Source organism: Chaetodon trifascialis, chromosome 8, assembly GCF_039877785.1.
Source record: "Chaetodon trifascialis isolate fChaTrf1 chromosome 8, fChaTrf1.hap1, whole genome shotgun sequence".
Classification (NCBI taxonomy): Eukaryota; Metazoa; Chordata; class Actinopteri; order Chaetodontiformes; family Chaetodontidae; genus Chaetodon; species Chaetodon trifascialis.
The window spans coordinates 25256575-25281578 of NC_092063.1; the positions used below are offsets into that span (position 1 = coordinate 25256575).

At 42.7% G+C, this 25004-nt stretch overlaps 3 protein-coding genes and 1 pseudogene across 4 annotated transcripts; 2 read left to right on the plus strand and 2 right to left on the minus strand.

The window, feature by feature from the left end:
- The window catches only part of LOC139335587 (tubulin alpha-1C chain-like), a 328997-nt pseudogene extending 319311 nt beyond the window's left edge, over nucleotides 1-9686 (plus strand).
- On the minus strand, nucleotides 127-3616 carry tpk2 (thiamin pyrophosphokinase 2). Its single transcript, XM_070967998.1, has 8 exons — nucleotides 3300-3616; nucleotides 2971-3212; nucleotides 2426-2489; nucleotides 2210-2340; nucleotides 1957-2075; nucleotides 964-1096; nucleotides 751-847; nucleotides 127-647 (listed from the first exon to the last, which is right to left on the minus strand). Exons 1-8 carry the CDS (start codon nucleotides 3367-3369, stop codon nucleotides 598-600), a joined length of 906 nt encoding a protein of 301 aa, XP_070824099.1. The 5' UTR covers nucleotides 3370-3616; the 3' UTR covers nucleotides 127-597.
- A 4506-nt stretch (nucleotides 9687-14192) lies between the features above and the next one.
- On the plus strand, nucleotides 14193-20291 carry gmeb2 (glucocorticoid modulatory element binding protein 2). 2 transcript variants are annotated; one of them, XM_070969120.1, is made up of 10 exons: nucleotides 14193-14574; nucleotides 15196-15367; nucleotides 15462-15547; nucleotides 15955-16079; nucleotides 16175-16278; nucleotides 17154-17314; nucleotides 17783-17851; nucleotides 18016-18153; nucleotides 19117-19239; nucleotides 19377-20291. In XM_070969120.1, the coding sequence occupies exons 2-10, from the start codon at nucleotides 15225-15227 to the stop codon at nucleotides 20003-20005; spliced, it is 1578 nt and encodes a 525-aa protein (XP_070825221.1). In that variant the 5' UTR covers nucleotides 14193-14574; nucleotides 15196-15224; the 3' UTR covers nucleotides 20006-20291. The 2 variants fall into 2 exon arrangements, with proteins under 2 accessions (XP_070825221.1, XP_070825222.1); XM_070969121.1 differs by having other exon boundaries at nucleotides 14279-14574; nucleotides 15202-15367; nucleotides 19377-20130.
- Nucleotides 20292-21779: 1488 nt separating this feature from the next.
- Nucleotides 21780-23749, minus strand: pdyn (prodynorphin). Its single transcript, XM_070968766.1, has 3 exons — nucleotides 23535-23749; nucleotides 22984-23120; nucleotides 21780-22395 (listed from the first exon to the last, which is right to left on the minus strand). The coding sequence occupies exons 2-3, from the start codon at nucleotides 23104-23106 to the stop codon at nucleotides 21826-21828; spliced, it is 693 nt and encodes a 230-aa protein (XP_070824867.1). The 5' UTR covers nucleotides 23107-23120; nucleotides 23535-23749; the 3' UTR covers nucleotides 21780-21825.
- Between the last annotated feature and the right edge of the window lie 1255 nt (nucleotides 23750-25004).

The window sequence follows — 25004 nt, forward strand, 5'->3', positions numbered from 1 at the left end:
GTCGAGCTCTCAAAGTTTCCAAAGAATTTAGGAAAAGATGTGTTTTCTTCTTGCCTAATTTGAAGGCTGGGTTATTTCTGAAAAAACAGATGGAATATTTTACAAAGGCAAAAATCAAGAGCTGTTATCTAAAACATGTTTAATAATCTCCTGTACAGTAAATGGTGCTTGACAAGACTCACTGGATTGGACAATGTAAGATCTAATCATCCTGATATAATATTGGAGCACTGAAGTTAATTCTTTTGGGAACAATATGAGGAAAGTGAACCCGGGCCTGACTGAAAGAACTGAGGGACTTTAGGAAAGACAGTTTGCAGCTGAAACTGATTTGAGGCTAAATGAACAAACAGGAGAATCTGAGAGACTGAAGAGAAGAGTGACGTGGACAAAACCCAAACACAAGTTTCACCTGAGAGTAAACTGAGTGCTTTGGGTTGCTGCTCCAGACGACACAATATCAGAATCCACTGAGTTAAACAGGAGGCTGAGGAGCTCCTGGTTTCCTCTGTGCTGCTCCTTTTCAGCTACATGTACACAACAATGTAACACAGTGTGTGGTGTCTCGGCCTCTGCCGGCAGGCGCAGTCCTCAGCTTCACTCTAAGGTCTGATGGAGTCCTGCCACAAAGTCCTGATAGCATGGCTCTGAAATGAAAAGCACACGCTCAACACAAGACTTCATTGCAGAATCTGAAATCTGAAGCAGTCAGCTGATTTAATCAGTTAAATGTTGTTGATGGCCACAAACCTGTGTCTGGCTCAATGAATGAGTGTCGAATGAGGAAGTCCAACACCACCATGGCAGAGTTGGGCTTGAAGTCATCAGTGGCCAGCAGTTCCTTCACCTGAAACCAGGACACAGCGACCACAAAACAGCCCTCTCATAGTTTTATCACGTCTACCTTTGAATGACATTGTGATTTCACAGGAATACTGTTCAGAGTATGTCAGCGATGCTAACCTGATCTATGGGCAGGAGGTAGAAATCTTGCACCTCTCCATCTCCTACTCTGGGTCTGAAATCCAGAGGGAGCTCCACATCAAAGACAAACTGACATTCTGGAAACACCCCATCTTCATCCTTGTAGGTGTAGCTACAAAATATATTGAAAGGGTCAGTTATGGAATCTAAAGAAGCTTTGTTTCATAATAACAAGGTCTGTGCAGAACAGAGGGACACTGGCCATGACGGTGGCTCTTCAGAGGACCTGAATGCCTCACAGAGATGAAACTGTGGTGTGTTGTAACCAATCAGCAGACCCGGTGCACCCAGTGCACCCTGAGGCGTTTTCATGTCTTCTTCACTGCTGTATTTGGCACAATGCTGTTTCTTGGTGCGTTCCCACCACCTTTATACCACTGGAACAGTTTGAGACTACTGGCAAGAATGTGTGTCACATTCCTTGTGTGTGCAGGCATGAGTGTCCTTCTGTGAGCAAAACAACAATTCTGTTTATTTCTGTTTGTCAACTAATCCCACACCCAAACCAACAACGTGTTAGTCTGTCTCTCAACACTTCCCGGTGCTGACTGTGGCCCTCAGCTCTGAGCTCGCTGGTTCCTGCAGATGACGTTAATCTTGAAAAAGAGCTCATGAATACATAGTTTTCTTTTTTAAAAGGCTCGGAAATATGCTGAAACAGCTGGTCACTGTAGTTTTTAATCAAATGTTACGAAATTAAAAACTACACTGTGTTTCATTGCACAGTTCATGGTAATGGAATGTCACCCAGTGCAACAGGGGCTCAGTGATGTGTTTTTAATAGTTTCTGGACAACAATTGAGCTCTGTGGTACAGAGGAAGAAGATATATCAGGCTCCTAACACACATAATACTTAGTGGGATATGTTCATCATTGCTGGGTCATTTAATTGGTTTGTTGACAATTAATCACCAGAAATATCCTTTAACGCCAACAGAGTCTTTCTAGATGAGTGGCGCTGTGAAGCTCACCTTACTGTGGTTACAGGATGAGCCTTTTCAGCGATGGCTGCTGGGATACAAGCTTCCTCCTCACATTCTTTGATCAGAGTTTGTTTGATGCCAACACCAGCAGCCAGACCACCTGCTGCCTTCCAAGATACAACACAAGCCTTCTTGAAGCAGCTCTGAATATGAAGAACTTTGAAAATGTTGACCTATTACCACTGTTTGCTGTATCTACATTGGCAGCACGTACACAGTGTCAGCTGCAGTTTGTACTCACCACATTGTCCAGTAGTCCAGGGTATGTCTGCTTAGTCGGGGAGCGTCGAGCCAGCCACATGCTGACCTCCCCACTGTCGCTGATAGTGTAGCCGTTGACATGGACTCCGTACCGCTTCACCCCAAAAAGACCTGTGGTGCAGCATCACAGACAGCTCATATAACACTAACACTGATCAAACATTGTATGGAGCTGCAACTGTGTACCACAACGTACTTGTAGCAGCTCTTTCCATCCACATCAAAGGAGGGTCGGAGAATTTTGGCATCACACTGTACCTCTGAAAGAGGAGAATGCTTCAGTTACTCTGATACGTGAGCTGTGTGGGGTCATTTTATGTATTGCAAATGTTGCCATTCTAATTTTCACAGTCCATGGTCCAATCCAGCATACAAGATGGACGAAACTGTAGACCAAGAGCATTTTCTCTGGGAACTGCGAACATCGGCACAAATTTTATGGAATGCTACACATTCATTTTACAGATTTACAGAGAGCATGAAGTGCAAGGCTGGACTACCAACTGCTCCCGTACCCACAGGGGCTCAAACTGCCTAAAACAGCCAAACCTAGAGCCAGTTAGTTTCATGCGACCTGACAGGAGCCCATCAGCAAGCTTATGCCCAGGACCCCCTGACCGGTGAATGTGGTCATGATCTGCTCCCTCTGGCCAGTGTCATACAGAGAGGCAGTTAAACACAGCATCAGACATACTCCCATGACACCTGCCCTCCCCCGGGCTCGAGTGGGCGTGTGCTCACCTCATCTCTCCATCCTTTGAGACAGCCCAAGGAACCCTCTTGTCTCATGGCTTGCAGGACAGCGTCCACAGCCTCAGATCTCCTCTCGTACGAATCCAGACCGCCACACAGTGACACTGCGCCATCCCGTGGCGGACTGAACACCTCTGGATACCGAGTCAACAGTGAAGCTACCTGAGGAGGAACCCAACCTACAGGCGCGTGATCGATCTCAAACCTAAAGCAGCTGGCACGAAAGGAGCCTGTGGAAACAAGATGCGGGTGGTTACTTAGTAAAACATTTCATAGAGTCGACTATATTATATGTTGACACACTGTCAGTCGCCCACCCGGTTGATAAAAGTTGTTCATTCGGCGGAGGAGTTGGAGTATTTTTTCTGACCAGGCAGAGTTAGCCATTTTAAATTCTAGTCTGTCAACAAATAACTGTCTCAAGCACCATAAGAGTAAATGTCTTTGTGACCAAGTTGACTAATATTTATACTGCACGTGACGAGTAGAGATGGACGTATAATATTGAAACTTCATATATTGTATCGGTACATGTGGAGAGACAGCCCTACGCTACATTACGCTTCTAGTCCGGTGCTGACTACGTATCCGATCGTCATGTATTCCTTACCCTGCCGCCCGCACTGATGCGCATGCCCTCCTCCTCCTCTTCTTCTTCGTCCTTTTCGTCTTCTTCTTCGTGGCTGACCAGCCGCAGTACTATTGAGTGGAGAATTCTCCCTGAGATTAGCCTGTCAGGCAGCGGTTCCTCTAAACTTTACTGCGGTAAAGTTAGAAATATATTCACAGATTCGAAATTCCGGGATCAATAACTCCCACGCGAAAATTTGTTAGACAGCAAACGATACCTCTTCCCAACCGTGGTAACACAGACAACGAGCTACAACCTACTTTTTATCAAAATAAGCCGTCCTCCGTGCAGTATGAATTACACTGGTCTCTACGAGCAGCCAGCAGCGAGACTGGAGCGCAGGGACCGTCTGCAAATGTCTATACCGATAAGAAACAATGAAAGATTATTCAATAACTTTACTTCTGTGAAGTGTAGTGCCACCAAAATCCCCACACACATCAATGGCCACCTCCTGTTTATACTACAACACTTAGTTTGGGAAAAGGTGCTTTTACATAATTTTGGGGAATTTTTATTGGGAATAATATTCAATAACTTCATGTTAATAATGTGTAGTGCCACCAAAATCCCCTCACACATCAATGGCCTCCGCCTGGTTATACTACAGCACTTAGTTTGGAGAATTGTGCTTTTGCATAATTTTGGGGAATTTTTCAAGGGAATAATATTCAATAATTTCACTTCTATGATGTGTAGTGCCACCAAAATCGGCCCACACATCAATGGCATCTTCTTGGTTGTACTACAACACTTAGTTTGGGAAAAGGTGATTCTACATAATTTGGGGGAATTTTTAAAGGGAATAATATTCAATAACTTCATGTAAATAATGTGTAGTGCCACCAAGAAAGCAGAAAGCAGAGAGTCTGATGATCACGAAGATGTGTTACCAGGACGTGGACAGCACAACTATTGTCCACATCTTGTCCTTGGAATGTGAAAAGCAACCTGTGTGTGAGTGTTGTTTGGGCATGGATCTAATGCAACAGACATCGCTGACAGTAGAGAAGAGAAAAGTGTCATCTGCCTCCTGTTATCCAAACTGGCTTCCACCAGTCATGTTCTCTTACAACGCTGAACAGTACAGGGACATTCATTGGGTTAGACAAATGCAATAAAATAACACAGGATGAGAACACATAAAATGACTTGAAAGGAACAAATCGTTACAGGACTACACTACAGAAGTAGTGTTATTGAATATTATTCCCAATAGAAATTCCCCAAAATTATGCAAAAGCACCTTTTCCCAAACTAAGTGCTGTAGTATAAAGAGGAGGAGGCTATTGATGCATGGGGGGATTTTGGTGGCACTCCATGTTATTAATATGAAGTTATTGAGTATTGTTCCCTTGAAAAATTCCCCAAAATTCCGTAAAAGCACCTTTTCCCAAACTAAATGTTGTAGTATAACCAGGAGGAGGCCATTGATGTGTGAGGGGATTTTGGTGACACTACACTTCATAGAAGTTAAGTTATTGAATATTATTCCCAATAAAAATTCCCCAAAATTATGCAAAAGCACATTTTCCCAAACTAAGTGTTGTAGGAAAACCAGGAGGAGGCCATGGATGTATGAGGGGATTTTGGTTGCACAACACGTTATTAATGTGAAATTATTGAATATTATTCCCTCTAAAAATTCCCCAAAATTATGTAAAAACATGTTTCTCTAAAGCAAATGATGTAGTATAACCAGCAGGATGCAATTAATGTGTGAGGTGAGTTTGGTGGCACTACATTTAACAGAAGTGAAGTTATTGAATAATCTTTCATTGTTTCTTATAGACATTTGTAGACGGTCCCTGCGCTCCGGTCTCGCTTCTGGCCGCTCGAAGAGACCAGTGTAATTCATACTGCACGGAGGACGGCTTATTTCGATAAAAAGTAGGTTGTAGCTCGTTGTCTGTGTCACCACGGTTGGAAAGAAGTATCGTTTGCTGTCTAACAAATTTTCGCGTGGGACTTATTGATCCCGGAATTTCGAATCTGTGAATATATTTCTAACTTTACCGCAGTCTAAAACTTTGAACTAAATTTTGAGGCTTAGCTCAATAATTATCCATCTATCTATGTTTCTCTCAAAGAAAATTAGAAATGGAAAAAATATAGATAAATATAAATCGCCGTTTATGCCGTTTTAAGAATAAACCTTCACAGGCACAAACACACAAACTCAACACAAACTCAACACAGAACAGCGAGGGGTTTGCATCCAGGACAAACAAAAATCAGTAATGAAAGGGTGTACATTATTCATCATTCATTCATACATTTTCAGTTATCAGTCTCAGGTATGGAAACCAAACAGCACTTAATGATATAGGGAGTAATTACATATGATTTTCAAGTGTCAATGTTCTACAAAGTAATTCCAGCCAACCAGAGTAATGCTGTTTTTTTTGTTTTTGTTTCTTTCTTTTTTCTTATTAGGGGCTCTGAGCACATAGTCTGTTGACAGTAAACCAACATGTAAGCCTATATGTGCCATTCTGAATCCAAACTATTAAAAGTTTCATTTGTAAAACCAAAAAATAATATTTCAAGCTTGGAAGTTTAAGGCCTCCAGCTGGCTTACATAAGTGTGACAGAGGAATGTTTTTGTTAACCAAAACCCAACATCAAATACTTCTGTGGACTGATATAATGTTTACAAACCACTGACTGATGAATGGTTAACGGAAGCGAGCGAGAGATTATAGCAGCAATAATTGTGTTTCAGCAGAGCAAAGTCACCTCAGCCAGTTGAATTGAGTTTAAAGAAGAGGTCAGACCTGTCAATCTGTTTAATCAGTACAATATTCAGCACAAAAAATCAAATATGGAAGTTCACTCAGTGATGGAGTAACCCAGAAAAGTACAGTGAAGACAAACAGAAAAAACATGCAGACTACAGGTTAAAAAAAGAGACATTTTACTTTAACCCTTAAACAGGCAACGTGCACCAGGAGATACACAATCTTAAACATCCTGTAGGGGGTGTGCTGGGAGGTTTTCACTAATCAAGTTAGCATTTATCAAAAGTCTTGTCTGGTATTAGCATCTACATCACATGATTTGGTTCAGACTATTTTGCATCGTTTCGTCAGCCTGATTAGAAAACATCATGGCCGCCAGTGGCAGAGAACCTGTTTCGTTGGGGGTAAATGATCATATATTGTTCATACTTATTTTCAATAAAACAACAATAGAAATTCTTAAAATTAATTGGGACATTTGTCTAAACATTCTGATGAAGAAAAAATGTTCCAACTGTGTTTGTGGTTTTACCTAGCAGCTTTTCAAATGTACGTATCCCCTGAGATACATTGCCAGATTAGGGGTAGAAATTTGGTCAATGTGCATTACAAAATTTTGCTTCAAACTGGAAGGCATGTTAATAATTACTGCAGTACCAGATATTATCATGCATAGCTGTGCCTATTACAACATTATAACTGTATTTTACTAAAAAAAATAGCTATTTATTTTCAAGCAGGGCATCTCGGCTAGGTCCTTTTATGCAAAAAGAAAGGAAAGCACAGGGATGAGAGTGATAGAGGAGATCCCTGCAAGTTCCTCTGACTCTGAGTCAAACAGTGATGAAGATGAGAAAATAATTTTCAGCCAGCATGAGATACAGGCAGTGAATGAAGGCAGTTCTGATGAGGAGGATGAAAGTTCTGATGAGAAGGATGAAGAGATGGATCGCAGTGCAAAGTCCAAATGAGCAAAGGGATTCAGGTGACAGTAGTTTTATCTAGGTACACTTATATGTGCAATCCATACAAATGTATGTATGTAGTAGTCAGTGGCTTGTATCGCCTCCCTAAGGGCAAAAAGGATGTGGCCGGGGTGGGAGGGGTCTCTGGTGAAAAATATATAAAATACTGTGGAAATATAGACAGCATAAAAAAAAAGTTTCTCCAGTGTTCATTGAGAAAATGAAATTGCTGTTTTGTTGTTTTTTATGTAATCTTCAGTGCACAAAAAGTTCATATGTTCATCATGAAATGTTCAGTTTTTGTGTCACTTTTTTATGAGATTGCTTTGTTATGAAGTTAAGATGGATTGGTGAAAATGAACAAAGTCAACTTTAAAAGTGCTATGTGTAATGTAAATGAGCAAGGAATACAACAATTTATATTTTATCCTCATCAAATTGAACATCAATATGTTTATCATTTGTGCCCTTAATAGGGCAACGTATCCTGGCAGATACAACTCATAAAATCCAAAGGTATCAGGAAACATGGTGAGTAGGGAATTATGCAAAGTTTCTTTTTGATTTAGGCTACGTTTACACATTCTCACTTTTTATTCCGCGTTTAGCTTCTGCTAACGTTCACCTGCAAGTCTTGTGGTGAAGAGCAATTAACAGAGTTTCATGTTTTATGGTAAAGACGTGGTGGAGTGTGTGTGATACACAGGTGACTTTACTTTAACAACACAGACGTTTCAATTCAGTGGTTTGTTTTTGCGGATAGTGGAGAGATGTGACCGCAAACTGAACAAACTATGGAACAACGGCCAGTGTAATGGTTAGCATTGTTGGTCGTGTTAGCATTGCTGAACGCCAAAATCCGGGCTCTCAAGTTTTGAACTGAGTTCAGAGTGAGATTTCGGCGGTGGGGTTGGGTGGGGACGGGGCTCTGATCCGACAAATGACACATAAATTTGTACAAATAAAAACATTTATCTTATTCAGCATTTTTTAGTGCAAGTGTATGTGTGTGCGTGCATGTAACCCCCTCCCCTCTCCACTTGCTCAGTAGTAGACACAGAGGCCACCACACGTCATGTTGTTGACCAGTCACGTGCAGCTTGAACAGAAAAAAAGTCGAGAAAAAAAAAAAGAAGCGGCTAGCTCAGGCTCACAGGGAACGAGCCGTTTCGTTGCGTTATCCTGGTGGTATCCTGAGTGAACTGGTTATATTGGGACACAGGCTGAGTGATCTTGATATTACAAGAACTGAGCATGGACTCCAAGTGATTTGAACCAGGAGCAGATTGTTGAGGATTTGGTGGTGCACATGGCTCAGATTGATGTTCAGACAGATGAGTCCAACAACTACAGAGGGATGTCCAAAACTGTTGCCTAGCAACAGAACATTGTGTGCACACTATGCAGTGCGTAAAACCCATACAGCTCTCTTTGCTTTAATGTGTGTGCTTGTGCCAGCAGCTATTATGGACTTTATATTGTTTGTCCATCTCTGTGTTGTCTGCTTTGATTATGCTTTATTCCGCTGTTAAAGTGGCATTTATTTAATTTCTTGTTGTGTTCTTTCTAATGGAAAAGGTTTGACCAATAAATTAAATTTTAGACACATTGTAGGCTTTCCTGCACACACAATGACATACCCTGCCTTACCACCTATTTAAAGGGCCTGACTGCAACCAGATGTTTGTAATAAAATCATTGCATCAAACACTTGATGTGTAATTGAAATTATGTTCCTCCAGGGATCTTGTTTAAGAATTTTCTCAACGTGGCATTTTTTTCTGTCTTAAATATGTCTTCATTAATTATATCCCAAAATGAGAATAAATGCGCAGCATGTGTCAGGTGACGGTGTCATTATGATAATCTTAGATTTTGAGCTATCTTAAACATATGATGTATAATCTGAAGCATGTAATTAGAAATGGTTGAAACGTATAGAAATGTCTGTCGAAAATGAATGCTGATTGTTACAAATTGTTTTGCTTTCCTCCAGCGTGAGTGTATCTCCATCCACGTGGGTCAGGCTGGGTCAGGTTGGCAATGCCTGCTGGGAGCTTTTTTGTCACGAACATGGGATCACGCCAGACGGACAGATACTCAGTAACAAGACGCTTAGAGGAGGAAATGATTCCTTCAACACCTTCTTCAATGAGACAGAAGCCGGAATGCACAGTGCCAGAGCTGTTTTTGTGGACCTGGAGCCCACTGTTATCGGTAAAATGAAATGAGAGGAATTGTAGAAAAAATAGAATTGTTGCTATTTTGTTATGTTTTATTCTCCCGCTGTTATTCAAACCCTAATTTATGGTCATTTTCTTTGATGAGGTGAGCACAGGGACCTACCGCCGGCTGTTTCACCCATAGATATACATAGTAAAGTATATATATATATACAATTAAATTACCCAAATTAAGATTTCACTATACACATACACAGGGCATAACAGAAAGAGAGAGAACTTCAAACAAACACAAACACCCTTCAGCCTAAATCTACAGTACATCTACACCTAAGTAATGAAAGTACAAGCTCTTGTGAAACAAAATTAACAAAAAAAAGACCCAAAAAACCCATAGCTTGGCTAATACCCTTTGAAAACAATTGTTTTGTTAAGCTTTTGACACATGTTGTTACTCTGTAAGCTATGTAGTCATTTTGGCGATGTGGTGCAGCCTTAACTTAAAAAACAGGGACACAACTAATGTCAACAGCGTATGGTGGTGACTGTCTATGCCATGCTGTGTGTGCTCCCCGAGCAAAAACACATCGTCTGAGCCTATCCTCTTCCGTACAATGTACACCACCTCTAGCAGTTTGATGGGCTGGGATCGTCTGGAACTTGCTGATGCCTGGCAAATGACCCACTCTGCTGCCCTGACGACCCTCACTGTGCTTTCTGATGAAATCACCAGACCTCCATTGTTTTTTAGAGTCAGCAGGTGGTAGCTCTGCTCCTTGATGGCAGATGCAGCGTCTGTCACCGGGCTGGCATGGCAGAAATCACACAACAAATCCTGAAATCATGAAACATATTCTAAAAAGCCTTGGGTAAACAACAATCTAGCAATTATTATGTTTACTATTTATTTATTTACTATTACTATTATGTCATAGCCCCACTATTCCTGTGTAACAGGACCTGTATTGTATACATCCACTAAGTAACTAATGCCATCCATCCATCCATTTTCTATACTGACTATCCCTTCTGGGGTTGTGGGGGGGCTGGGGCCTATCCCAGCTGTCATTGGGCGAGAGGCGGGGTACACCCTGAACCGGTCGCCAGCAACATATAGAGACGAACAACCATTCACACTCACACTCACACCTAAGGACAATTTAGAGTCACCAATTAACCTAATGAGCATGATTTGGTCTGTGAGAGGAAGCCAGAGTGCCCGGAGAGAACCCACACATGCACGAGAAGAACGTGCAAGCTTCACACCGGGGATCGAACTGGCGAACTTCTTGCTGCAAGGCACGCAAGATGGCCGCCGGTGATGACGTTCGAGACTCCACCATAAAGCATCTAGCCTTTATTATGTATATCTATGATTCCACCCTGGTCAGCTGATCAGTGGGAAGGAGGATGCTGCCAACAACTACGCCTGTGGACACTACACCATCGGCAGAGACGGCCAAGGTCCAGAGGGCCGTGTGCACCATGAGCAACACCACTGCTATTGCCGAGGCCTGGGCTCGCCTTGACCACACGTTTGATCTGATGTTCGCTAAGTGTGCCTTTGTACACTGGAATGTGGGTGAGGGGATGAAGTTCTGTGAGGTCAGAGAGGATATGGCAGCTCTGGAGAAGGATTATGAGGAGGTTGGAATCGACTACATTGGGGGTGAGGGAGAGGAGGAAGGAGAGGAGTATTAAAAAAGCTCAAGAGCTAAAAGTTCAAAAATTCAACATTAATTAGTTAATTAGTTAAATATGATTTAAATACATGTTATTTATGTTTTAAAAAAATGTTTGTTTAATGACTTTGTTTAGTTTTAATGAAGTTCCTGAAATGCATGAAGTCTTAGGTGTTGTTCAGGTAACTTTTTCTTTTTAAAGAATTAAAAATTGTGTGAATCTTGGCCCACTTCATGTAATCCAATAAGGAAACTCTAGACTTAGTTTGACAATTTGCTCTACACCAACAAACATACATCACATGACAACATACAGGACCAAATTTGGTTTTATTGCTACTGAGAAATCTCAAAACATTTCACTTTGAGTCAGTGTGCATGTTGTGGGTAGTAACAGGGTTCAGGAACAGCGGGGTACAATGGCATGGGGTAGGGTACACAAGCAAACATCAGGTTGGCTCCTGGCCTCCAGGGCTGATATGAAGGCTGGCCAAGGTGGTCATATGTGAACATTTCTCGAGGCTTTATTTCTCAAGTTGACCCCCTCACAGGTGGTACTTCCTCTCTGGATGGCTCAGTAACATGTTCGTTATTGTCCACTTGCTCCTCTAAACTTACCTCCTTGCCATTGTCATCCCTCACTGGTTCTTCCTGTACTTGATCAGTTGGTGGTGTAGCAGGCGGTGCTGGTGGTGGCACTGGAGCTGGCACTGCCACAGGGTCAGGTGGATGTACCTGCTTGTCTTGAACTTGCCTTGTTACTTGTTCAACTGGCTGAAACTCACGAGCTGTAGCGCTACGTTTGGTCTGTGATACTGGCTGAGGTACTGGGTGTCTCGGTCTCCTCAGTTGGTAAACAGGTATTTTCCTGAGGCAAAATGTGTATTCCTCCTCCTCAGAATTTTCTGACTCAGGCATTGCTGTCTCGTTGTTCTTTGTGTGTATGTTATCATGTTTTTGTCTTTTCTGAGGTGCCTGGGCAGTCTGTTGTTGGTCAGAGTCTACAGGCAAATCATTCACAGGCACCAGAAGGTTTCGTCTCAAGACGCGAAGGGTTCGGTCTCCCTCTGGTTTCTGGTTGAACTCTGATCCTTTCAACAACACGATGAATCTTTTGTTCCCAGTAAGAATGAAGTTTTGCCGGGCCACCTCTCTCTCTCTGCAACACAGCACCTTTCACATGTTGGTCGTAGTTTTTTTTTCCTTTTGCTAAGCTTTTTTCACTGTTTTCAGAAGCAAATTTGTATGCCTCTTACACCCGAGAAGCCCATTTTTGTGCATAATCTTGTCTGAGGTGTTTGTTCAGGTTTCAGGTTAAAAATATATACATAAAAAAATGTATACTATATACACACGGACATACCCCAATCAGAAGCCGTGGGTTAACGGAGCGTTCCGCTCAGCGCTCAGAGCACAGACAGCAGCCTGTACAAGAAGGCCCAGTACGAACTCAGAAGCTGTATCAAATCAGCTAAGAGCCAATACAGGGAAAAGATAGAGTCATGCTACAGTGACTCTAACAGCAGGAACATGTGGAGAGGGCTCAGGACCATCACAGACTACAGGGGAAAGAGCTGCAGCATGGGGGAGGTGTCTGCTTCTCTCCCTGAGCAGCTGAACTCCTTCTATGCCAGTTTTGAGGACAACAGCAAGCAGGAGGTATTGCTGAAACAAGACAAGTGCCCTTACCAGCTATCCCAGGTTGATGTATGTAAAAGCCTTAAAAGGGTGAATGCACACAAAGCTCCTGGCCCAGACAACATCCCAGGCCGCGTCCTCAAAGCGTGTGCGCACGAACTGGCAGATGTCCTTACAGACATTTTCAGCCTTTCCCTGCTCCAGTCTGTAGTCCCCACATGCTTCAAGAAAACCTGACTGTACACCCAAGAACAGCTCCAACCCCCCCCCCCACTATATATATATAGATCTATCTATCTATCTATCTATCTATCTATCTATCTATCTATCTATCTATCTATCTATCTATCTATCTATCTATCTATCTATCTATCTATCTATCTATCTATCTATCTATCTGTGTGTGTGTGTGTGTGTGTGTGTGTGTGTGTGTGTGTGTGTGTGTGTGTGTGTGTGTGTGTGTGTGTATTAATTTCAGCTATCCAATTCAGTGGAGAAATTTTTTAAGATATCATATAATTTCTGTGCTTGTATACCTCTAAGAAGGTTCAAAGACTTCACGTACATTTTAAATTCATTCAGGAAGACAATAAATTTGGGGGATGATTTCAGTACTCTATTCTTGTGGATAAAGAATTTTGCTAGACATAGAATTACATTACAACAGAGTTCATCATTTTTGTTTTGCGAGATCATACCAAAAGTTATATCAGCTCTAGAGATCTGTTTGTGAATATTAAGCCAGAGTGTTTGTACTATACCACATGAGAAAAATATATGGTCTGTAATTTCAATGTCATTTTCACAAATGTGCATATATTGTCATCAATATTAAAACGTAGTCTAAGTAATTAGACAGGTAAATGTTGTTCATAATTTTAAAGTGTGTTTCCTTCATTTTGGGGGGGTATAGGAAATGTTATATCGTTCTTGATAAACTATCGTTCTTATCAATTTATAATTTATCAATTGATTCTATATCGAATTTGTGTAGAATATCATTTTTGTTTTGTCTGCCGGGAAATAATTTTTCAGTCAGGCAGTTTCCTACAAAGTTATTGTTATAAGAGATGTGTGTTGATTTTTGCTTCCACAGTCGTCATCAGCAGGCGCAGCGTTAGGGGTGGGCCTGATGGGCCTTGGTCCACCTACTTGTACAACTGGCCCACCCTAAATGACTTAGAGAATTTATTTTTAATGATTAAAATCAGCATTTTAATAAAACCCTTTAAACAAAAACGTTCCCATTAAAAATAAAAAAATACAATGGGCAAAAATACAACTCTTATTCGGCTGTTATCACGTGAGGTCCAGTCCAGTCACAGCGGGCCTTCATTGGTCACCCATGCGGCGCTGATGCTCAGATTTTTAATAGCGGCCGACTGTACTCCTGCATGTTCAGTAGGTGGCGACTGGTGCCTTTAACATTAGGTTACAATCCGCAAATAAACCCCAAGAACAAGGAATGACAGCGCTACATATTCGTGTAGTCTTGTGAAGATGAGATTAAGCTAACTGTATTTGTAGTCTCCAGAGTCTTTAAGAGCTGTGCTGGGTTTGAAATATAAAGCTCGATGCATGTGTTAGCTGCTCTCCCTTTTCAGCGTTAGCTTGCTGGAATAGCTCCAAATAAAGCTAACGTTAGCTTAGTGAGCATCAGCCTCTGCCGGGCTAACAATCACATATCCTCATATTTTCTCCACAAGACGAGGCAAACAATCAACTACCGACAGTTTTAACTGACACCAAAAGGTAAGATTTATCCATTATTACAAAATCCCTTATGTCTACGCCTGATGCGGTAACGTTAGCCCTATCACGTCTCGTTTAGTGTCAGCAAAACAAGAGCAGAGAAACCCCAAATTACAGTCAAAACTCACTAGTTTAAGATGCTCTTTATGCATAACGTTAGCCAACACGTGTAAGCGACCACAGTTTAAGCCACTCACACAGAGGGTGCACTGTAGCTTCACGGCATACATGTAATACACAGACGGACTCACCTGGTTAGCTAACGTTAGCACCCAGTGTGTTAGCATGTTTGAGTTGTTATCCAGCCCTGATGCTAGTCTGTGTAACTACCATACCTATCAGGCATCGTTGAAGTTTAAAAACCACCATATTACGAAAAGGTATCATTACCAGTTATTTAAGTCTGAACAGTACATTTTGTAGACGTTTCTCGTTCAGTATTTCTAATTTGTTGCACATTCTTGCCCATTGCTCTCCAGTCTATTTCATTTACCTCTTGATTTGACAGTTTTTAGCTAGCTTTGGAAATGAGTATTATCAGGAAACCCCTGTTCTTGTTATTACCCAACCCTTTCAAGCATTGTTTAAAAATATCAATGACAGTCTGTGTGTGTCTCATAGCATTAGTGGTGAAGCTGCATCTGTCCTCCATGGCTTCATCAGAGGTCAGCATGCAGGAAATGGGTGAGGTGGTGATCGTCACCATACCAGAAACAGGCAGCGAGGACCTCCCCTCTGTGGTGGAGGAGGACAAGGCAGTGCTGGTGACCGCAGAGCTGACCCCCCAGCCAGGGTAACCTACACACACCTTTTAGAGGTGATCAGCTGTTGTTCAGTGTGCTAAATTGAGACTTCAAAGCTGTGTGGTTTTTCACGTGGTTTTCCAGAGAGGACATCCTGACAGTAGCCCCGGTGGAAGCAGAAGCTGAGACCAGCAGAGCAGATCCACTGTCAAAGGAGGAGGCAGTCATTGGTAATGGGACCTGCATGGCTTTGCTACGCTTTGTGAAATGGGACAGTTCAGTAGCAGTTGATCATCACTTTGTGCCTTTTTCATACCACTTAGTCCAAGGTCAAGAATGAACTATCAAACTCGATTTTTATTCTTGTTTTAATACAAAGTGGAATGAAGTGTAATTTGATATAGTGAAGAGTTTATATGTGATGTTCTGTTATCCTAAGTTTTTGTGTAAAGTGAATGAAATAGATGAAGACAATGCTATGTGTTCCAGTCAGGGCAGTCTCTCCAGTCTCTATGGTTCAAGTCACATAATAATCTTGATAATGTTAGAAATATATTTTATGCCTTCAGTTTGTGTGATCAGACGAAAGAACTGTCTCGATGGATGTATGATGGTGTCTCTGTCTGTGTCTCTGCAGTGAAGCTAACTGAGGAGGTGGATGTGGAAGCTGATGTCTTCTACCCAATCACCTGTGGAGATGCCAAAGCCACGCTGGTCTGGAAGAAATTTGTCTGCCCTGGGATCAATGTGAAATGTGTCCAGGTACAGAAGCTGTGTAAAATCAGATTTGTGAACACATTTCAGGTGATGTAGATGTGGAACAGCTCATGACACTTTTTCCTTTCCTCTCTGATCAGTTCAATGAGCAGCTCATCAGCCCGAAGGAGTTTGTGTGTTTAGCAGGGAAATCTACCCTGAAGGACTGGAAGAGAGCCATCCGCCTCAACGGCACCATGCTCAGGTCTGCACTGTCAATTTTACTTGGTTTTGTTTGATACAAAAAAATGCTGGCTCTCACAGATAACTGAGAGGTGAGTTGGATTTGTTTAACTCTGTGAAAGGGTCCATTCAGAATGAGTACATTTACTTTTGAAACTAAACTTTCTTTCACTGCTAATACTTCCATATTTATTTTATAGTAAAATGTTTAATTCAGGTCTTTTAATTGAAAGGTTTTGGCATTTTAGTATGGTTCTTCCCATTCTGCCAACATTGTTTGAATACAGAATGCAGATATGTAGCATGCAGTAGCATTCTAATAATAATAGCTGTCTAGCATGCTAGCATTAACATGTTAACCTGTGCAGGTAACAATGTAATGTTCAGCGTGTAACCCTTTACGTGCATACAGTTGCCAGTGTAATGGGCTACATCACGTGCCATAAATTGTCAGATGCCAGTAAATGCACATCAGTGACTGTACACAGACATTTACTCATGCTTTGGGCTCAGTGTTCAGCTCTGTACTGAGACAGGACACTCTTCTATTTTGTAGCACCACATTGATAATAATAACGATAAAAGGCAGGTCACATGTCAGCATTGGACCAAGATAGATGGTGTTAGGGAGGCTCACGGTTTTGACTTTCAGGACAGAGACAAACAAAACTTAAATAGGGTTACATAGCTGACTTATCTTGTATTTCAATAGATCTATAACTCCTTAGACAAGTGTGATTCCATCTTTTTCTTCCTTTCAGTGATGTGTACAGTTGTCAAATATGCCTCAGGATGGCACTGTTACGTCAGACGCGGTGGTCAGTAAATGCTAGAAGTGAGTTGTGGTCTTGTGTATTTTGCCTTCTATAAGCCTTTTCATCATTTTTAATTTCACAGGAAGATCATGGACTCGGGTGAGCTGGACTTCTACCAGCATACAAAGGTCTGCTCCAACACCTGCCGTAGCACAAAGATAGATCTGGTGGGAACCAAAGTGTCCATCAGCGGTGATCAGTCTGCTGAACTGGTTCCTGCCACCACCCCCTCATCAGCTGATTGTAAGTTCCACAGTCTCAGCCTTTCATTCATTTTGATCTCAGTGTTAAATCTGTTACAGGATGCTTCACTGAAATTTGGATACTAACTGATGTATGGTACAACATGTTGCAACTTTATTTCTGCCGTGAAAGAACTCAGGATAACACCATGACAGCCCACAAAATTTGTATACACTAAAAAATAGTTAGGTTTTAGCAAGCAGGTGTCATCGAGCGTGCTTCACTTCCATCTGTGCTCCACCTCTTTGCCCATTTGTGGGATTAGCTGGGAGTTAGGTGAAGTCAGGCACTGTCAAACCTATGGGTAACGTCATGGTAGTCTATGGGTCTGAGTACTCAGTCATCACTACATTATTGCATGAGTACTCAGTACTCATGGGTTGGACCACGCTCATCTTTGAACTCTGCCTTCAGAGTCCAGGTTCAGTGAAGTGCTTCAGTGAGCGTTGTTTTCTGTTTGTGTTGTAGTGAACGGAGCAGCAGCCTCGTTTCCAGAGGCGGCAGAGGAAACTTCAGAGTGGGTCACAGCCATCGGAGGTGACACGCAACCTGCACACACACATTCACCATCATGTGGAAGGAGCTGATTGAGGGGATTGTTGTACTCTTTGTGATATATTTATGTGTGTGTGTGTGTGTGTGTGTGTGTGTGTGTGTGTGTGTGCGTGTGTGTGTGTGTGTGTGTGTGTGTGTGTCTCCAGAGGACTCTGTGGCGTTCTGGCGTGCAGTGAAGGAGGCGGGGTTGCTGGAGGAGGTGGTGGAGGACTTTCAGAAGGAGCTGCAGGAGGTGCTGAAGGGGCTGCAGGAGAGAGTGTGTGACCCACCCCTACAGGTCAAAGGTTACAACCACACACACGCACACACAGGCACAGGCAGGTGTTGGTCAGGTACCTACAACAGCAACAACAAAAAGGGTTATAGGGTCAACGAAAATGACAGAACATTAGACTGGTAACAGGGAGAACATAAAAACTCCACACACACACTCAACCAGTATTTGAGACAAACACACTCCCCTTTCACATATTTATAAAATACATGCAAATCCAGGAAGTTTTTATGAGCCACAGTCAGGTCATTATTCCATTCTTCAGACGTATGTCCATATATCGTTTATTAGACCTGTTTCAGTTGAAGAATAGCACGGCCAAAAAACCTGATGACAAACACATTGCATTGCTTATAATGCTTCACAATAAAAGCAACAACAGCAGCAAATGTTCAGTTTATATCAGCAGCAGCTTAACACAGCCCTGATGTGGCTGAAAGGATCAGTAAAAAGTCAATTTCGAAGTAATCTTAAGTACAAACAGGTACACAGAAATGAAACTCTACATTTCTGTGTTTAAAAACAGCTTTCACTGAAAATTAGAGTGTCAGCAATCTTCCTTTTTACCAAAAATAGCATTTTATTAGACGCCATTGTGTGGACATGAGTTTATTTGTCAGTTTTGAACAGAGTAGAGGAGTACTGAAATACTCCAGTAAAAATACTGTTACTTGAAAGAAGTTTTATTATGTCGGTTAATTAGTAAATGTAATGTGATTCATTCTCACAGTTGGATAAAGGGTAGGATCAGGCAGCTCAGCAGCATTTATTTTTTCCAGTTGGTATTGATCCGTCCTTGAGCTTCAGTTTTGAAGTGAATCCTGCTTTGTATCGGCCCTCATAGCAGCCTGAAGTAAAATGACCAGCACACACATAATGTTTTACCTGTTTGCCGAAGAGTTTTCCAGTTGTTGTTTTGTTCATTTTTAACATGCTTGTGTCCCATTTAACATGAATTGTTTGTTTTTTTCAGATGCTGTTTTGCTCAACAATATAGTACAGAACTTTGGGATGTTGGACCTCGTGAAGAAGGTTCTGGCTAGTCATAAGAGCCAGATGGACCGGTACAGAGAGCAGTACACTCGCAGCCTCGCCGGTCAGTGAAGAGTCCTGAACGGTCTTCACACTCAGGACCAAACTGTGCAGCTCATACTCTGCCTTCTGAGTCAAAGGCTTAATAAAAGGCTTGGTGTGTGTTTGTACATACTGATCATAAGCTGTCTCCTTCTGCAGCTCTGGAGCAGCAGTGTGATGAGCACAGGAAGCGAGCCAAGGAGCTGAAGAGCAAATCCCAGCACCTCAACAACGTCCTGATGACCCTCACCCCAGTCCCTGCACCCCCCGCGCCCAAGCGTCCCCGGCTGACGCGCGCCGTTTCCGGCCCGGCCTCGGTCAGCGCCGCTCCCGCGCAGATCACTCTGCCTCTCAACCAGCTGACCGGCCTGCCGCTGGGCAAGGTGTTGACCGTGGCAGGAGCTCAGGCTGGCAGCAACCTGGGCGGGTACACCTTCCTCACCTCCTCACTCTCTGGGTCGGAGCTGGCAGCCGACGCTTCTAACCTGACTGTGTTGTCCACAGCGGCGGGTCAGGACGGCGCAGCTGGGGCCGGGGGCTCCACGCCCTCCACAGCCTTCGTTAAGGTGGTTGGCCCTCAGTTCCAGCTGGTGACGCTGCCGGCCACGCTGCAGAGCCTGGCCAGCACGCAAGCTGTCCAACAGCAGGTTGGCACCATCAGTGTGGTGGACGCCACAGCAACCGCTGCGGACGATTCTCAAGAGGAAGGCCAGGCTGATGGTGTCGACGAAGGTCAACCAGAGCAGGTTAAAGAGGAAGATGGCGAGCAGCCGGCTGAGCAGCAGTGAGACAGAAGACAGCTGTTCTGTCTCTCTTCAGTGAATCATTTTGGACTCTGAATCGAACGTTTCTCCTTTGATGGCTGAGGGCTCGTCCACATTTTGACTTTTACAGACCATTTCATACACATTTATCATTTACCACAACATAGCTCATTGCATTTCAGTAGTGATTTTCCTGTAAATATGTTTTTTGTAACTAATATATTTGATACAGATGTTTCTGTAGGGATTTGTTCCATGTAGGCTGAAAAAAAGGACACTTGTTTAGTTTGATAATAAATGCTCAGTTTTCAAAAACTAATTGTGCAGTATTATTCTGTACTGTAAATGTTAATGTCTCCATCAGTGTGTGACTGATGTGGAACTATTTTGAAACTCGCTTTGTTTGACTGCATCTCATCGTTGTCATGAGACACTGCTTGCTCAGTTATTATGGAGGTGTGTCAGCTGTCACATGACAATTACTGGCCAACTCAGCCAGTCTTGCATACTGTGTATATCCTGCTGCCTTTAAGTGCTCGTAAGGACAGCCGCAATGTCGCCTTCCCCTGGTGTGCAGTGTGTCAGCTAACTAAAAAATGGAAGTGTATGTAGAGATAGCTGTGTAGGGCCGTCGTGCAGGAGCGACACTGAGGTCTGTCACTTGGGGTTAGATTGTACCACGTTGCTTCCCATTGCTTAACAAATGTGCAGTTAATCAGATGACCACAGGCTGACTGCCCCACGTGAAGCCTGGCCTCTGTTTGGTCGGTCAGTCAGACATCTGGAACAAGGTAACAGTTATTGTCCATCTAGTGAACTCTGACCACATTAGAAGCAAACGGGACTTACTCGGCGCTTCTGTTTTTGTCCACACGATGGCGCAACAGTAGCGGCTCTTTCAGTGGTCGGGCTGGCCGCTTTGTTCGTCCAGCAGGCAGACGCTTCAGATTTGCGCTTTGTTGTCGTGTCCTCTGCCTGGTAGATGTTCTTTGCACAGTGATTTGATTGATTTCAGATCAGTAGAAATTATTTGGATTGATAGACACAGACTGAACACAGAAACACAGAAACAAGTTTTATGGCATCAGCGGAGACAAGGACTGAGATTAGACTTGATTTTGACCTCTGTGATCTATTTTCTGAGGCTTTTGTGTCGAAATCGTTTTCAGTTGTTTTAAAACTTGCCCTCAAACACACAGCAGATGCAATGTATATCTCAGTTCTGAGAAATGGCCTATTCGTTTCAAACGATGAAATAGTTTGACTATATTCGGCCTATTTGTTTTTTGTTTTTTTTTAACGAACGGTTCACATTAATAGCTGCCTACCCGTAATCACAGGATATGAGAAGAACGTCAATCAAATTTAGGATGAATTTGTTTAATTCAGATAAATGAATTCGTTTACATTTTCAGTATCGCTGTTATTGATACATGCCGAATGCGTGTTTCACATTTTGTACAGAAAAAACCTTTAGCACACTTCCAATAAATAAGAAAATCTAAAACAGCCAAATTCTGCGTGTAGTTTGGCACAAAGATAACGCACCGAGGCTGAAATCAGCCGCACACGTCCGACTTCCTTTGAACTCGTGTGACAAACAATAACGTGTTTTTTTTTCATGGTTTTATTAAACAAGCATCCTTTATTGAGTGACAGACGAAGATGCCAATAACACAGAGATGAAAGTTCTTACACAGAAGTTAACCGAGTAGGCTAGGCAATAAGCAGGATAGGCAGGCATATACTTTGGGGATAAATGGTGGCATTTCAAGTGAACCTGCACAAGTTCTTTCTGTTTTTTTGTTTTGTTTTGTTTTTTTTAATTCTTTTTGAGAGTTCATCTATAGGCTAACGTCATCATAGGAGTAATACGGCTCCTCCACTGAGCGCACAGAGATTTTGAAGTGGCGGCGCAGAAAGCCTCCGTACCGCTTGTCCCACTTCAGGTTGTTCAACTTTGGTCGGATCCTCCTCATGAAGCCTCCGTAGCGCTTCTGCAGCTCCTCCGGCTCTTCCGGCTCCTGGCTCTCCTGCTCTACGGAACTACTCCTCTTTGATTTGGGGCCGAATTTGCGTAAAAAGCCGCCATAACGTTTCACATAAGTACGGAACATCTGATCCTCCGGAGCATCGTCCGCGTCCCTCGGCGCGTCGACACCTCTCTCCTCCAGCCTCTTCAACAAGTCCTCGTATTTCTTAGGCAGCGCTCCGGCCTTCAGGATGTAGTTGTCGCGCCATGGAGAGGTGAAGATTTTATTCTTGTTTTTGTCGATCCTCTTAATGAAGCCGCCGTAGCGTTTGACCAGGTCTGCCTGCTGGCTCTCCTCCTCCTCCGCAGCCTCATCCTGGCTGAAGTCCGCCAGCCCCGGACCGCAGCTCTTCAGCTGCCCCTCACACTCCACACTGCAAGACTGCAGGACACACACACACACACGCGCGCGCGCGGAAAGAGAAGAGTGTGAAACCAATGAAAATCTGTACACACACGCGGTGTCAACACAGTGAAGTACTATAAGTCAGCTTTAAGGCTTTTTAGATTGATGAATACATTTTTTATGGGGTTGTTGTCCGTTTAAGCAAATTAAACCACTATCTGAACCCTGATTTCTTCCTTACATTTCCCATTAAATAGCTTTAAGCTGCAAACATCACACAGTTTGCTAGTCTCAAGCTTTATTGGTGTTTGTACGGAAAAAAAAAAAATCAAACTCAAAATATCACATTTTTACGAAACCCATCCTCTGGCTGTAGTCTATTGTTCCTAAAGAAGCACTCAGTATTCATGACATGACATATATTTTAACTTCAGGATTAAGGAAATTCGAATGTAATATATAAGTACTGTAATAAAAGAATAGTCACTCTAATTCTAATTTAAGCTTTTTCTGCCAAATTTTAACACACACCAAAAAAAAAAAAAAAAAAAAAAAAAAGACCAAAAGAAAAGAGAAAATTGAAATCCAACACCCAACCAGCAGCAGTTCCTCTCCGTTTCTTACCAGGCTGCTGAGGACCGCGTCAGGGCTGAGCAGCTGCTGCGCGCATTTCTGACACTGTGAAGAGCAATCTGCGCGGATGGAGGGCGGCAAGCTTAGCATCAGCACCAGGACATACCACTCCATTCTTCACCAGATCCCTGACACACACACACACACACACACACACACACACACACACACACACACACACACACACACACACACACACACACACACACACACACATTATTAACATAAAGAGTGCCGGTGAGTCTGGATGAGTTAGACTAGCTCAGAGTTAGACCGGCTTGGTTTGAGGATTTGTAGACTCTATAGACTGAAAAAAAAAAGACTTCACCTGCACTGATGAAAACTACTTAATTCTTGAACACATTCTTAGTTCAGCCTGTTAAAACTCAGTTTAAAACAGCCTGTGTAGAGGCCTAATGGTGCAGTGGCACCAAGTCTGTCTCTCATCACTTTGGAAGGCAATTTAATGGCAGCAGAGAAACCTGAAATGTGGTCTAAGTTTAAGTTTCTAAAAGACAGAGTATAAAGTATGAAGTCAGTACCTCAGGAGTTGGACAGATACTTCCAGCCGTGTTAAGACTCGCAGAGGCGCATCTACCATCAAATGGAAAGTCGCTGACCGCCCTCCAACGCGTCGTTTCTCCTGCACGGCTCGTCGCTTTTCTTTTTATCGCCGGGGACTTGGCTGTGTCACCGCAGCGCATCAGAGCAGCTTCTATTGAGGGACCAATGGGAGGGGAATACTCTGCGTAAATATTCCCACCGCCTCCCCGCTTCAGGAGTTTTTAACAACGCCCACACAGAGAAGGTATAGGAGCGGCAGCGCAGTTCGTCCCATCAGCACATTATCATCATCGCCGTCGTCATCATCATCATCATCACTCCATCTCTGGGGGGCCTGAATCAAACCCTGGGCTGTAAAACACTGACATCAATGAACAAAGTGTTTTCTCTTTTTAGTGAGACTGAAGGAAGAAGAAGATGAACAATGAGAAATCAGACATTAACCCGAACTGAACAGAGAGCACAGCTCCAAACACAAACATGATGCATTACACTGAGTAACAATATGACCATAAACGTTATTTATACAGCACGTTTCTTTACAACGTCACCAAATGCTTTACAAGAGAAAAATAAAAACAGATAAGACAGATAAGATCAAGAGCCAATATGAGGATGCAGCCTAGGGGTGATTTGATCATTGTTCCAGTAATGAGTGGAGCAGCAGCGTTTTGTACCAGCTGGAGCCGGTGGAGGGAGCCCTGCCTGACACCCGAGGAGAGAGACTGCAGTAGTCAAGCAGAGGATACATAAAAACAGAAAAGTTTTTGTAGATCAGCGATGGATAAAAGTGACCAAATTTTAGAGATTAAATGCAAAAATAAATAAGTAAATAAATAAATAAAATAAAATAACCAAAGAAAAATAAAAGTGAACCAGTGATTTGGAGAATTGTTAAGTCTTTTTCGTAAACTTTACCATCCTGATCCTCTACCTTCACCCCACCAGAGTATTATCGTCAGACTTTGAAGCTTGCTGATTGGATGTTTCTTGAAGCAGTGATATTCAGTCTATTTTCTTTTCAAATTTATTTTTCGGCTGCTTGAGCAGGTTGAAAAAGAAAAACAAACTTTCTCTAGAGCTTCATTCACCACTATGAGCATTGTAGGTCCAATGTCAATATGATACTAGTGTAGCTTTAAGGCCTCAGTGTGCTTCAAACAACAAGACAAAAGTATTTATACTAGTATCATGGAGTGACACGCCTGCAGCTCGGCTGTTCAAACGAAGAAAGATGGAAGCAGTTTTGTTGAGAAAGAAGTCAATGCATACTCTCACACCTGTGCACTCCTGATCAGTCACTGCTAAAGTGAGCGTGATTGTCATATTGTCGGTTCAGGAAAGGTAGAAAAATGTTTGGTGAAACCACCCCTGCCTACACCAAACCTGTGCTGGCAATGGACTTTTTCCATGAGGCATCGTTTAATTTAGCACATTGTCTCACTGTT

Coding starts and splice junctions, on each gene's coding strand:
- tpk2 (XM_070967998.1), bottom strand. CDS start 3,369: ATGGCTAACTCTGCCTGGTCAGAAAAAATACTCCAACTCCTCCGCCGA. Junction 3,213..3,299: donor GAACAACTTTTATCAACCGG/GTGGGCGACTGA, acceptor TTGTTTCCACAG/GCTCCTTTCGTGCCAGCTGC. Junction 2,076..2,209: donor CTGGACTACTGGACAATGTG/GTGAGTACAAAC, acceptor GTATCTTGGAAG/GCAGCAGGTGGTCTGGCTGC.
- pdyn (XM_070968766.1), bottom strand. CDS start 23,106: ATGGAGTGGTATGTCCTGGTGCTGATGCTAAGCTTGCCGCCCTCCATC. Junction 22,396..22,983: donor ACGCGGTCCTCAGCAGCCTG/GTAAGAAACGGA, acceptor TGTGTCCTGCAG/TCTTGCAGTGTGGAGTGTGA.
- gmeb2 (XM_070969120.1), top strand. CDS start 15,225: ATGGCTTCATCAGAGGTCAGCATGCAGGAAATGGGTGAGGTGGTGATC. Junction 17,315..17,782: donor CACCCCCTCATCAGCTGATT/GTAAGTTCCACA, acceptor TTTGTGTTGTAG/TGAACGGAGCAGCAGCCTCG. Junction 18,154..19,116: donor CCCACCCCTACAGGTCAAAG/GTTACAACCACA, acceptor TGTTTTTTTCAG/ATGCTGTTTTGCTCAACAAT.